We start from the raw sequence: 15,213 nt of genomic DNA, 5'->3' as shown, positions 1-15,213 counted from the left end.
GCAGATACTTCATATGGTACACACACAGGGCACATACCAGGCTCGCAGATACTTCATATTGTACAAACACAGGGCACATACCAGGCTTGCAGATACTTCATATGGTATAAACACAGGGCACATACCAGGCTCGCAGATACTTCATATGGTATAAACACAGGGCACATACCAGGCTCGCAGATACTTCATATGGTACACACACAGGGCACATACCAGGCTCGCAGATACTTCATATGGTATAAACAGGGCACATACCAGGCTCGCAGATACTTCATATGGTATAAACACAGGGCACATACCAGGCTAGCAGATACTTCATATGGTATAAACGCAGGGCACATACCAGGCACGCAGATACTTCATATGGTACACACACAGGGCACATACCAGGCTAGCAGATACTTCATATGGTATAAACACAGGGCACATACCAGGCTCGCAGATACTTCATATGGTATAAACACAGGGCACATACCAGGCTCGCAGATACTTCATATGGTATAAACACAGGGCACATACCAGGCTAGCAGATACTTCATATGGTATAAACACAGGGCACATACCAGGCTAGCAGATACTTCATGTGGTATAAACAGGGCACATACCAGGCTAGCAGATACTTCATATGGTATAAACACAGGGCACATACCAGGCTCGCAGATACTTCATATGGTACACACACAGGGCACATACCAGGCTAGCAGATACTTCATATGGTACACACACAGGGCACATACCAGGCTAGCAGATACTTCATATGGTATAAACACAGGGCACATACCAGGCTCGCAGATACTTCATATGGTATAAACACAGGGCACATACCAGGCTCGCAGATACTTCATATGGTACACACACAGGGCACATACCAGGCTAGCAGATAATTCATATGGTATAAACACAGGGCACATACCAGGCTTGCAGATACTTCATATGGTACAAACACAGGGCACATACCAGGATTGCAGATACTTCATATGGTATAAACACAGGCCACATACCAGGCTCGCAGATACTTCATATGGTACAAACACAGGGCACATACCAGGATTGCAGATACTTCATATGGTATAAACACAGGGCACATACCAGGCTCGCAGATACTTCATATGGTACACACACAGGGCACATACCAGGCTCGCAGATACTTCATATGGTACACACACAGGGCACATACCAGGCTAGCAGATACTTCATATGGTATAAACACAGGGCACATACCAGGCTCGCAGATACTTCATATGGTATACACACAGGGCACATACCAGGCTAGCAGATACTTCATATGGTATAAACACAGGGCACATACCAGGCTCGCAGATACTTTATATGGTATAAACTAGGGGTGTGCACCGGCCTCTTTTCGTGTTTGGGTTTTGGATCTGGATCTTTCTTCGTGTTTTGGATCTGGATTGGTTTTGCCAAAACCACCCTTCCGTGTTTTGGGTTCTGGGTTTTGTGTTTTGGATCTGTATTTTTTTTTTAAAAAGCATAAAAACAGCTAAAATCACAGAATTTGTAGGTTTTTCTGATCCTATGCTATTATTAACCTCAATAACCTTAATTTCCACTCATTTCCAGTCTATTCTGAACACCTCACACCTCACAATAGTGTTTTTATGTCCAAAAGGTTGCACCGAGGTAGCTGGATGACTATGCTAAGCTACACGAGTGGGCAGCACAAACACGAGACCCATCTAGGAGTGACACTGCAGTGGCAGACAGGATGGCAGTTAGAAAAACTAGGCCCCAAACTGTACATAATGCAAAGACAAAAAAGAGGTGCAAGATGGAATTGTCCTTGGGCCCTCCCACCCACCCACCCTTATGTTGTATAAACAGGACATGCACACTTTAACAAATCAATCATTTCAGCGCCAGGGTCTGCCACACAACTGTGGCTGAAATGATTGGTTCGTTTGGGCCCCCACAAAACAAGCTGGCAATTAATGTGTCCCTGCACAAACTTGCTCTACGGAGGCAAGATGTCATCCTCATCCTCCTCATCCACCGATTCCTCACCCTCTTCAGTGTGTACATCCTCATCCTCACAAAGTATTAACTCGTCCCCACTTGAATCCACCACCACAGGTCCCTCTGTACCTTCTGGAGGCTGGTCTCCCTGGAAGAGCTGATAATTCATTTTGATGAACATCATCTTCTCCACATTCTGTGGAAGCAACCTCCTACGCCTTTCGCTGACAAGGTTCCCGGCTGCACTAAACACTCTTTCGGAGTACACACTGGAGGGGGGGCAACTCAGGTAAAATAGAGCCAGTTTGTACAGGGGCCTCCAAATTGCCTCTTTTTCCTGCCAGTACAGGTATGGACTGTCAGACATGCCTACTAGGATGCTGTCACCGATGTAATCCTCCACCATTCTGTCAATGGTGACAGTATCTTATGCAGTGACAGTAGACATGTCAGAAATTGTTGCCAGGTCCTTCAGTCCGGACCAGATGTCCAAACTTGGTCCTGCCTGCCCTGCATCACCGCCAGCGGGTTGCTTAGGATACCTAAGTTTTTTCCTGGCAGCCCCAGTTGCGGGAGAAAATGAAGAAGGAGCCGTTGACGTGTCACGTTCCGCTTCAGCTGACAGTGTGTTCACCAGCAGGTCTTTGCACCTCTGCAGGCTTGTGTCGGCCGGAAAGAGAGACACCACATAGGCTTTAAACCTAGGATCGAGCACGGTGGCCAAAATGTAGTGGTCTGATTTCAACAGATTGACCACCCTGGAATCCTGGCAAAGCGAATGAAGGGCTTTATCCACAAGTCCCACATGCTGAGCGGAATCGCTCCGTCTTAGCTCCTCCTTCACTTTCTCCAGCTGCTTCTGCAAAAGCCTGATGAGGGGAATGACCTGACTCAAGCTGGCAGTGTCTGAACTGACTTTACGTGTGGCAAGTTCGAAGGGCTGGAGAACCTTGCACAACACGGAAATCATTCTCCACTGCGCTTGAGTCAGGTGCATACCCCCTCCTTTGCCTATGTCATAGGTGGATGTATAGGCTTGTATGGCCTTTTGCTGCTCCTCCATCCTCTGAAGCATATAGAGGGTTGAGTTCCACCGCATCACAACCTCTTGCTTCAGGTGATGGCGGGGCAGGTTCAAGAGTGTTTGCTGGCGCTCCAGTCTTCGGCACGCAGTCGCTGAATGGCGAAAGTGGCCAGAAATTTTTCGGGCCACCCAAAGCGTCTCCTGCACGCCCCTGTCGCTTTTCAGAAAATTCTGCACCACCAAGTTTATTGTGTGAGCAAAACATGAGACATGCTGGAATTTGCCCAGATGTAATGCCCGCACAATATTGGTGGCGTTGTCAGATATCACAAATCCCCAGGAGAGTCTAAGTGGGGTAAGCCACTGGGCGATGATTTCCCTCAGTTTCTCTAAGAGGTTGTCGGCGGTGTGCCTCTTACTGAAACCGGTGATACACAGCGTAGCCTGCCTTGTAACGAGCTGGCGTTTCTGAGATGCTGCTACTGGTGACGCTGCTGCTGTTGCTGCGTAAGGTGATACATCTACCCAGTGGGCTGTCACAGTCATATAGTCCTTAGTCTGCCCTGTTCCACTTGTCCACATGTCCGTGGTTAAGTGGACATTGTGTACAACTGCATTTTTCATGACACTGAGGACACTTTTTCTGACGTTTCTGTACAGTCTCGGTATCGCCTGCCTAGTGAAGTGGAATCTAGACGGGATTTGGAACCGGGGACACACTACCTCTATCAATTGTCTAAATCCCACTGCACTAATGGCGGATACCGGACGCACGTCTAACACCAACATAGCAGTCAAGGCCTCAGTTATACGTTTTGCTTCAGGATGACTGCTGTCGTACTTCATCCTCCTCGCTAAGGACTGTTGGAGGGTCAATTGTTTAGTAAAAGTAGTGGTGTTCCTACTTCCTCTCTGGGATGACGAACGACTCCCAGCAGCAGCAACAGCAGCAGCGGCAGCAGTAGGCGTAGCAATGCAGGATCCTCCGGAGGAATCCCGGATAGGAGAGTCAGTCATGCCAGTGACATGGCCTGCAGGACTACTTCTGATCCTGACTAAGGAGGAAATTGACGAGGAGGGAGTTGACGGTGTGGTTTGCAGGCACTTGGATACAACAGGACAATGGGATTTAGGTGTCCCTGGACTGCTTACGGTCTTAGCCAAAGTTTCTGAACTTGACAGTAACTTTTTATGAATGCGCTGCAGGTGCCGTATAAGGGAGGATGTTCCTAGGTGGTTGACGTCCCTACCCCTACTTATTTCACCTTTACATATGGTACATATGGCAAGACAGTTGTTGTCCGGATTTGGATATAAATATTGCCAGACCAAAGAGGTGGAATGTTTGGTCTTCTGCCCAGGCATGACCGTGATGGGCTTTTTCATCCCACGGACAACAACTGTCTCCCCCGGAGCCTGATTTAAACAAACCACATCACCATCAGAATCCTCCTCGCCAACTTCCTCCTCAGCGCCAGCTACACCAGTATCCTCATCCTGTTGTACTTCAACAGTGACATCTTCAATTTGCATATCAGCAAGTGGACTGTGGGTGCTCCTTTCAGCACTTGCAGGGGGCGTGCAAATGGTGGAAAGAGCCACCTCTTCCCGTCCAGTGCTGGGAAGGTCAGGCATCGCAACCACCACCACACTTGGACTTTGTGATATCTTCTTAGAAAGCACAGTTCTTCGCTTTGCTTTTGCCAGCTTAACTCTTTTGATTTTTTTAGTGGGAGGAGGGCTTCCATCGTCATGTGAAGCTGAACCACTAGTCATGAACATACTAGGGATCGACCTTAGCCGTTCCTTGCCACTCCGTGTCGTAAATGGCATATTGGCAAGTTTACGTTTCTCTTCAGCTGATTTAAATGTCTTTTTCAAGGTCATTTTCCTGAACTTTGCCATTTGGGACTGTATGTGCCCTCTACTATGACATTGGGCATCGGCCTTGGCAGACGACATTGATGGCATGTTATCGTCTATGTCATGACTAGTGGCAGCAGCTTCAGCACTAGGAGGAAGTGGTTCTTGATCTTTCTCTATTTTATTTTTATCGGAGAAAGTTTGGTCCTCCATTTATGTTATATCGATTTGATATATACGTGCGGCTAAACACAGAAAATAATTTTTTTTTTGGTTTGGACTGGAGTGTACTTTCGGGGGTTACAGCACCCTTAACGGTCAAGCCAGCCGGCCCTTTACTTATGACACAGGCGCACGCTTGGCACTACTTTGTTGATGCACGTGCGGCTACTGCGCACACAATTCACAAACACAGAAAATAATTTTTTTTTTGGTTTGGACTGGAGTGTACTTTGGGGGTTACAGCACCCTTTAACGGTCAAGCCAGCCGGCCCTTTACTTATGACACAGGCGCACGCTTGGCACTACTTTGTTGATGCACGTGCGGCTACTGCGCACACAATTCACAAACACAGAAAATAATTTTTTTTTGGTTTGGACTGGAGTGTACTTTCGGGGGTTACAGCAGCCTTAACGGTCAAGCCAGCCGGCCCTTTACTTATGACACAGGCGCACGCTTGGCACTACTTTGTTGATGCACGTGCGGCTACTGCGCACACAATTCACAAACACAGAAAATTATTTTTTTTTTGGTTTGGACTGGAGTGTACTTTGGGGGTTACAGCACCCTTTAACGGTCAAGCCAGTCGGCCCTTTACTTATGACACAGGTGCACGCTTGGCACTACTTTGTTGATGCACGTGCGGCTACTGCGCACACAATTCACAAACACAGAAAATAATATTTTTTTTGGTTTGGACTGGAGTGTACTTTCGGGGGTTACAGCACCCTTAACGGTCAAGCCAGCCGGCCCTTTACTTATGACACAGGTGCACGCTTGGCACGACTTTGTTGATGCACGTGCGGCTACTGCGCACACAATTCACAAACACAGAAAATAATTTTTTTTTTGGTTTGGACTGGAGTGTACTTTCGGGGGTTACAGCACCCTTAACGGTCAAGCCAGCCAGCCCTTTACTTATGACACAGGCGCACGCTTGGCACTACTTTGTTGATGCACGTGCGGCTACTGCGCACACAATTCACAAACACAGAAAATAATTTTTTTTCGGTTTGGACTGGAGTGTACTTTGGGGGTTACAGCACCCTTTAAAGCCAGCCGGCCCTTTACTTATGACACAGGCGCACGCTTGGCACTACTTTGTTGATGCACGTGCGGCTACTGCGCACACAATTCACAAACACAGAAAATAATTATTTTTTTGGTTTGGACTGGAGTGTACTTTGGGGGTTACAGCACCCTTTAACGGTCAAGCCAGCCGGCCCTTTACTTATGACACAGGCGCACGCTTGGCACTACTTTGTTGATGCACGTGCGGCTACTGCGCACACAATTCACAAACACAGAAAATATATTATTTTTTTAGCACTTGGGGGGAGCACCCCTGATGGACAGAGCACCCCCTGGACAACACTACAGCACCCCTTTAGGACTGGGACACTGCACAGGACTTTGGAGTGGACACAGCCCCTATGGAGAACTGACTGCACAACACAGTCCAGCCAGCCCCTATGGACTTTGAAGAAGTGGACACAGCCCCTATTAACAACAGCAGCACAGCACAACACTACACTGCACTACACTACACTACACAACACAGCCAGCCCCTATGGACTTTGAAGTAGTGGACAACAGCAGCACTACACTACACTAGACAGCCATAACTCCCACCCTCCCTCTTCACTGTCCACAGCCGAGTGAGAAAATGGCACCGACGCGGGTACCTTATATAGGATCCAAAACCCGCGAGACTCGGAAGGCGGGATGATGACGTTTTGCCTCGTTTTCAGATCTGAGTCAGGCGGGAAAAGTCGAGCCTGACTCGGATCGGACTCGGATCGGGGGGGCTCGGGGGGGTTCGGATTTCAGAAATCTGAACCCGCACACCCCTAGTATAAACACAGGGCACATACCAGGCTCACAGATACTTCATATGGTACACACACAGGGCACATACCAGGCTCGCAGATACTTCATATCGTATAAACACAGGGCACATACCAGGCTCGCAGATACTTCATATGGTATAAACATAGGGCACATTCCAGGCTCGCAGATACTTCATATGGTACACACACAGGGCACATACCAGGCTAGCAGATACTTCATATGGTATAAACACAGGGCACATACCAGACTCGCAGATACTTCATATGGTACAAACACAGGGCACATACCAGGATTGCAGATACTTCATATGATATTAACACAGGGCACATACCAGGCTCGCAGATACTTCATATGGTACACACACAGGGTACATACCAGGCTAGCAGATACTTCATATGGTATAAACACAGGGCACATACCAGGCTTGCAGATACTTCATATGGTATAAACACAGGGCACATACCAGGCTCGCAGATACTTCATATGGTATAAACACAGGGCACATACCAGGCTCGCAGATATTTCATATGGTATAATCAGGGCACATACCAGGCTCGCAGATACTTCATATTGTACACACACAGGGCACATACCAGGCTAGCAGATACTTCATATGGTACAAACACAGGGCACATACCAGGCTCGCATATACTTCATATGGTACAAACACAGGGCACATACCAGGCTCGCAGATACTTCATATGGTACAAACACAGGGCACATACCAGGCTCGCAGATACTTCATATTGTACACACACAGGGCACATATCAGAAGCACAGATGGAGATAGGAGAACTGATAAGGAGGCTGTCTTATTACCTATCTGTCACTTGTTACAGTGCTCAGTTAAATATTTATGTAATGATTGAAATGTCCGTCCAGTTTAGATTTATGTGAATTCTTCATTAATTCCAAAACCTACTCACTGTGACATCCCAGTATATTAACTGACTATATCATTGATTATACATATTAGCTGGTGACGTCAGGGCGAATGAGGGGGATTTATCAAATCTTGAAGAGAGATAAAGTGGTGAAGTTGCCAGTACAGAACCAACCAATCATCTTCTAAGTGTCATTTTACACATTGTGCTAGAAAATAACAGGTAGAAGCTGATTGGCTGCTATATGCAACTTCTCAACTGTGCCCCTCATTATACATTAGGTGACATCACTAAGTATATATATATATATATATATATATATAAATAAAAAATTAGTTGATGGCATCACTGAGTATATGTTATGTGGTGACATCATCACTAGTCACTATGTCTACATATAGACGTTCGGTATTGGACTGGTACTTATATAAATATTACTGTACATATTTATGGATATTCCTGAATTAATAGTTAAACAACATAGATAAGTGATACATGTGTTTTCTATACTCACCAGGATAAGAATCTCTTCCGCTTTCTGTGAACCTACAGATCAGAAGGAAATTTGTGATATGAAAGTAGGACTCCAGATAGGATGAGATATTACGTGTTCTCTGTATGCTCTTATTACATTGGCTATCTTGTACTGATCATTAAAGAAGTAAAAGGTTCGCCAGTGACATGCTGTCAGCAATAGCAAGCAGGGAGGATCAGGAGAAAACAGAAGGGAATAAGAGGGAGCAGGAGGAAACAGGAGTGTGCAGGAGGAAACAGGAGTGTGCAGGAGGAAACAGGAGTGTGCAGGAGGACACAGGAGGGAGCAGGTGGGATTAGGACAGAGCAGGATAGAGTGGGAGGGAACAGGTGGAATCAGTACAGAGCAGGTGGGATCAGGTGGGATCAGAACAGAGCAAGAGGGAGCAGGTGGGATCAGGACAGAGCAGGAGGGAGCAGGTGGGATCAGGACAGAGCAGGAGGGAGCAGGTGGGCTCAGGACATTGCAGGAGGGGGCAGGTGGGATCAGAACAGAGAAAGAGGGAGTAGGTGGGATCAGGACAGAGCAGGAGGGAGCAGGTGGGATCAGGACAGAGCAGGATAGAGGAGAAGAGAGCTAGATGGAGCTCTGTAGAGTACAGAACAAGCAGTTGGACAAGCTGCCAGACCTCTTGAATGAGTGATCCAGGTAAATTTGAGTTTTGAGGTAAGTTATACTTTAGGTACAAACATTCTATTTTATAGGCCAATAAACCCAAAGTACAAAGGAATAAATACTAAACTACAGTCACAAATATATATTTAAACTTTCAGGAGCTTTTCCAAGCTAAATGTATTTAATATATAGCTGTGGAGAATCCAGATTAACCTACCACTTTGTCATACAATTTATCATTAATACCATTTAATTTCCCACAGGATGTTCCTTTCTAGGTTGCTCCCTCCCCACATCCCTCTTGGTGTCATGTTGTTATACAGTAGTTACTGGGAAGTGTTTGGTTATTTCATTTTGGATGGTTGTAAATGTTATAGATCTTGGTAAACTGATGTCTGATTCCTTAATTTCTACCTAGACCATAAGTATCTAAACTGAGAGAGCTCCTGAGATAAAGGGGAGATCACTGCTGGGGCACTGCTGGAGGGATCACTACTGGGGCACTGCTGGGGGGGAGATCACTGCTAGGGGCACTGCTGGGGGGGATATCACTACTGGGAGCACTGCTGGGGGGGAGATCACTGCTGGGGGCACTGTTGGGGGGGAGATTACTACTGGGGGCACTGCTGGGAGGGAGATCACTACTGGGGGCACTGCTGGGAGGGAGATCACTACTGGGGGCACTGCTGGGAGGGAGATCACTACTGGGGGGCACTACTGGGGAGGAGACAACTACTGGGGGCACTCCTGGGGGGGAGATCACTACTGGGGGCACTGCTGGGGGGTGATCACTACTGGGTAGATCACTACTGGGGGCACTGCTGGGGGGAGATCACTACTGGGGGAACTGCTGGGGGGAGATCACTACTGGGGCACTGCTGGGAGGGAGATCACTACTGGGGGCACTGCTGGGGGGAGATCACTACTGGGGGCACTGCTGGGGGGTTATCACTACTGGGGGCACTGCTGGGGGGTTATCACTACTGGGTGCACTGCTGGGGGGGAGATCACTACTGGGGGCACTGCTGGGGGGGAGATCACTACTGGGGGCACTGCTGGGGGGGAGATCACTACTGGGGGCACTGCTGGGGAGAGATCACTACTGGGGGCACTGCTGGGGGGGAGATCACTACTGGGTGCACTGCTGGGGGGTGATCACTAATGGGGGCACTGCTGGGGGGAGATCACTACTGGGGGCACTGCTGGGGGGAGATCACTACTGGGGGCACTGCTGGGGGGAGATCACTACTGGGGGCATGGCTGGGGGGGAGATCACTACTACAATGCCTTTGCAGTAGGTGTAGGTGGGTCTACAACTGCATTATATAAGGGGCACTGCATAGGAGGACTACTACTGGGGGCACTGCATAGGGGCCACTACTGGGGGCACTGTATAAAAGCTTGTGAAGCTATACAAGGGTGAAGAAATGCCTAGGGTGCCAAGAAACCTTGCACCGGCCCTGGCTCGGAGGATGAACCTATCTGGTACATTACTGTAGCTTCAGTCTTGTCTTAGTAAGAACCTTGGAGTGAGAATCAGTGACAAGATAACTTCACCGCATCGGAGCTGTATGAGGCTGTCGGGCCAAGCGGCTTCTCTCACCATTAAGTTTCCGTGACCGCACCGGCTGTTTAGCAACATGAAACACAGGACGCTATACATAAATGGTTAGACAGCACTTACCTATATCGATGTAGAAAGCCTGGTTAATGATAGATAATATGTCTTGCAGCTTCTCATTCATGTGGTCACGTGCACTTTCCTGTTTCTCCTCCTCGCTGAAGAGAAAGAGATCTTGGGCCATTTGCTGAATCTGAGGCTGATCTTGGAGTATCCTCTGCTTTTCCAATGTAGAGCTGGAATCCAAGTCATCGGCCACTACAATCACCTTACTCTTCCCTATAAAGAATAGAGCTGCTATTACCATATTGCCACTTACACCAGTCACCCCAATACACTGTACGGCACACCGTTCCCGGAGGAGAGGATTCCATATTACTCTACTTTGTGATATTTCATAACAAAAGCATCAAACAATTTTTCATATAACAAAAAAATGTATACAGTATAAACTGTTTAAATAGCCTCACTATTACAGATAGATAGCTCAAAGAAACACAAGTCTATTCTTACAGTGCAACATAAAACACTTCATCTCAATACCAAAATATGTCATATATATATATATATATATATATATATACATATAAATATAACTGTATAGAACTATCTGTCTGTCTGTCTGTCTCCCACTGCTTATAAACCCTTCCCACTTCATGTGCTGTGAATTGCTGCTTACATTGTAACTTGCTATAGCTGTTACACTGTGAGAATACAGTGGATGGATTAGAGCATAGAGTATCGGGTAAATTTACTAAGGATCGTGATGGTCTGAGATCACATTCAGGGGTGTGTTTGGCAATATTGGGTGTGAAATCATGATTCTCTCTGTAAAACATGGGTGAAAACACAAATAGAAATAAATATCAGCCAATTCCCCCATATTTCCTCAGTCAGGACTGCTTTAGGAGCCAGGTGCTGGTTCATTGAAATATGGGGAGCCCCATGCCATTTTCCCCCCTATTTCCTGAACTAGGACTGGGTCACAAAGCCCAAAGCTAGTAATGCTTGGGAGGTGGGACTCCATGCTATTTGTTTTTTACCATAAATGTTTACACTATATACATGTACTAGCCTACATGGATCTCACCGATATGTGCAGGCTGCATGTTTGGGAGTGTTTGGCTATGGTCAGACACAGGGAACATGAGCAGGAAACACAATCTCACACACCATCGAAAAATCGATTCAACAAAAACATGATTCTTGGTAAATTTGGTAGTTTCGGCTGACAAATCTCTCCGTGTGCCTGCGATTCGGAGCATGTAATTCAGGCAAACTCAAGCAAAACACGATTCTTAGTAAATGTACCCCTCAGTGTCTTTGGTTGGATCCACTTAATGAATAGCTATAAATAATGTGACTTATCAATTGGAGATGACTCGATAAACAGCAAATGCATAACACAACCTGTCCTACCTCATGTGTGTGATGTGCCTCAGTCTCTCTTACCCAGTATCCTGTGCAGATAGTCCAGCTCCTGAGTATACAGACAGTCCGTCACATCTGTGATATTCACTCTCCCTCTCTTCTTGGAGTGATACAGGATGGCGACATCGCACCTCTGCACCTCCGCGCAGAACTCCCGTTGACCGTTGTTAGTTATGATGAATGGCCGCACTTCTCCGACCACCCTACGCGATGATGTGAGAAAGTCTTGGAGAAAACCGTAACTACTCGCTCCTTCCCGGGAAAGTATCCCAACAACTTTAGTTTTTCTTATTTGTATTCTAAGAAGTTTGTATGGAAGAGATGAACAATTCCTGATAAGTGTGTTCCAGATGCGAAGAATCAATGTCAGACACATTCTGTTCTGAAAAGGAAACAGAAATTTAATTACAATAATTTCTTTTTTGGTTTGGACTGGAGTGTACTTTGGGGGTTACAGCACCCTTTAAAGCCAGCCGGCCCTTTACTTATGACACAGGCGCACGCTTGGCACTACTTTGTTGATGCACGTGCGGCTACTGCGCACACAATTCACAAACACAGAAAATAATTATTTTTTTGGTTTGGACTGGAGTGTACTTTGGGGGTTACAGCACCCTTTAACGGTCAAGCCAGCCGGCCCTTTACTTATGACACAGGCGCACGCTTGGCACTACTTTGTTGATGCACGTGCGGCTACTGCGCACACAATTCACAAACACAGAAAATATATTATTTTTTTAGCACTTGGGGGGAGCACCCCTGATGGACAGAGCACCCCCTTGACAACACTACAGCACCCCTTTAGGACTGGGACACTGCACAGGACTTTGGAGTGGACACAGCCCCTATGGAGAACTGACTGCACAACACAGTCCAGCCAGCCCCTATGGACTTTGAAGTAGTGGACACAGCCCCTATTAACAACAGCAGCACAGCACAACACTACACTGCACTACACTACACAACACAGCCAGCCCCTATGGACTTTGAAGTAGTGGACAACAGCAGCACTACACTACACTACACAGCCATAACTCCCACCCTCCCTCTTCACTGTCCACAGCCGAGTGAGAAAATGGCGCCGACGCGGGTACCTTATATAGGATCCAAAACCCGCGAGACTCGGAAGGCGGGATGATGACGTTTTGCCTCGTTTTCAGATCTGAGTCAGGCGGGAAAAGTCGAGCCTGACTCGGATCGGACTCGGATCGGTGGGGCTCGGGGGGGTTCGGATTTCAGAAATCCGAACCCGCACACCCCTAGTATAAACACAGGGCACATACCAGGCTCACAGATACTTCATATGGTACACACACAGGGCACATACCAGGCTCGCAGATACTTCATATGGTATAAACACAGGGCACATACCAGGCTCGCAGATACTTCATATGGTATAAACACAGGGCACATTCCAGGCTCGCAGATACTTCATATGGTACACACACAGGGCACATACCAGGCTAGCAGATACTTCATATGGTATAAACACAGGGCACATACCAGGCTCGCAGATACTTCATATGGTACAAACACAGGGCACATACCAGGATTGCAGATACTTCATATGGTATTAACACAGGGCACATACCAGGCTCGCAGATACTTCATATGGTACACACACAGGGTACATACCAGGCTAGCAGATACTTCATATGGTATAAACACAGGGCACATACCAGGCTTGCAGATACTTCATATGGTATAAACACAGGGCACATACCAGGCTCGCAGATACTTCATATGGTATAAACACAGGGCACATATCAGGCTCGCAGATATTTCATATGGTATAATCAGGGCACATACCAGGCTCGCAGATACTTCATATTGTACACACACAGGGCACATACCAGGCTAGCAGATACTTCATATGGTACAAACACAGGGCACATACCAGGCTCGCAGATACTTCATATGGTACAAACACAGGGCACATACCAGGCTCGCAGATACTTCATATGGTACAAACACAGGGCACATACCAGGCTCGCAGATACTTCATATTGTACACACACAGGGCACATATCAGAAGCACAGATGGAGATAGGAGAACTGATAAGGAGGCTGTCTTATTACCTATCTGTCACTTGTTACAGTGCTCAGTTAAATATTTATGTAATGATTGAAATGTCCGTCCAGTTTAGATTTATGTGAATTCTTCATTAATTCCAAAACCTACTCACTGTGACATCCCAGTATATTAACTGACTATATCATTGATTATACATATTAGCTGGTGACGTCAGGGCGAATGAGGGGGATTTATCAAATCTTGAAGAGAGAGAAAGTGGTGAAGTTGCCTGTACAGAACCAACCAATCATCTTCTAAGTGTCATTTTACACATTGTGCTAGAAAATAACAGGTAGAAGCTGATTGGCTGCTATATGCAACTTCTCAACTGTGCCCCTCATTATACATTAGGTGACATCACTAAGTATATATATATATATATATATATATATATATATATATATATATAAATAAAAAATTAGTTGATGGCATCACTGAGTATATGTTATGTGGTGACATCATCACTAGTCACTATGTCTACATATAGACGTTCGGTATTGGACTGGTACTTATATAAATATTACTGTACATATTTATGGATATTCCTGAATTAATAGTTAAACAACATAGATAAGTGATACATCTGTTTTCTATACTCACCAGGATAAGAATCTCTTCCGCTTTCTGTGAACCTACAGATCAGAAGGAAATTTGTGATATGAAAGTAGGACTCCAGATAGGATGAGATATTACGTGTTCTCTGTATGCTCTTATTACATTGGCTATCTTGTACTGATCATTAAAGAAGTAAAAGGTTCGCCAGTGACATGCTGTCAGCAATAGCAAGCAGGGAGGATCAGGAGAAAACAGAAGGGAATAAGAGGGAGCAGGAGGAAACAGGAGTGTGCAGGAGGAAACAGGAGTGTGCAGGAGGAAACAGGAGTGTGCAGGAGGACACAGGAGGGAGCAGGTGGGATTAGGACAGAGCAGGATAGAGTGGGAGGGAACAGGTGGAATCAGTACAGAGCAGGTGGGATCAGGTGGGATCAGAACAGAGCAAGAGGGAGCAGGTGGGATCAGGACAGAGCAGGAGGGAGCAGGTGGGATCAGGACAGAGCAGGAGGGAGCAGGTGGGCTCAGGACATTGCAGGAGGGGGCAGGTGGGATCAGAACAGAGAAAG

General features: G+C 46.6%; 1 protein-coding gene across 1 annotated transcript in view; it reads right to left on the bottom strand.

Moving 5' to 3' along the window:
* The window catches only part of LOC148477398 (uncharacterized), a 124,266-nt gene that overhangs the window by 93,472 nt on the left and 15,581 nt on the right, over positions 1-15,213 (bottom strand). The window contains exons 7-10 of the mRNA XM_088456809.1: positions 14,693-14,724; positions 12,040-12,400; positions 10,651-10,866; positions 8,331-8,362 (exon numbers count right to left, since the gene is read on the bottom strand). Of these exons, the coding sequence (XP_088312935.1) occupies positions 8,331-8,362; positions 10,651-10,866; positions 12,040-12,400; positions 14,693-14,724 (641 nt within the window). The remainder of the gene's footprint in view (positions 1-8,330; positions 8,363-10,650; positions 10,867-12,039; positions 12,401-14,692; positions 14,725-15,213) is intronic.

Source organism: Taudactylus pleione, unplaced genomic scaffold (assembly GCF_031769625.1).
Source record: "Taudactylus pleione unplaced genomic scaffold, aTauple2 ptg000720l, whole genome shotgun sequence".
NCBI lineage: Eukaryota > Metazoa > Chordata > Amphibia > Anura > Myobatrachidae > Taudactylus > Taudactylus pleione.
Note: the sequence above shows the minus strand (reverse complement) of the source record. Positions and strands in the feature narration are given on the sequence as shown.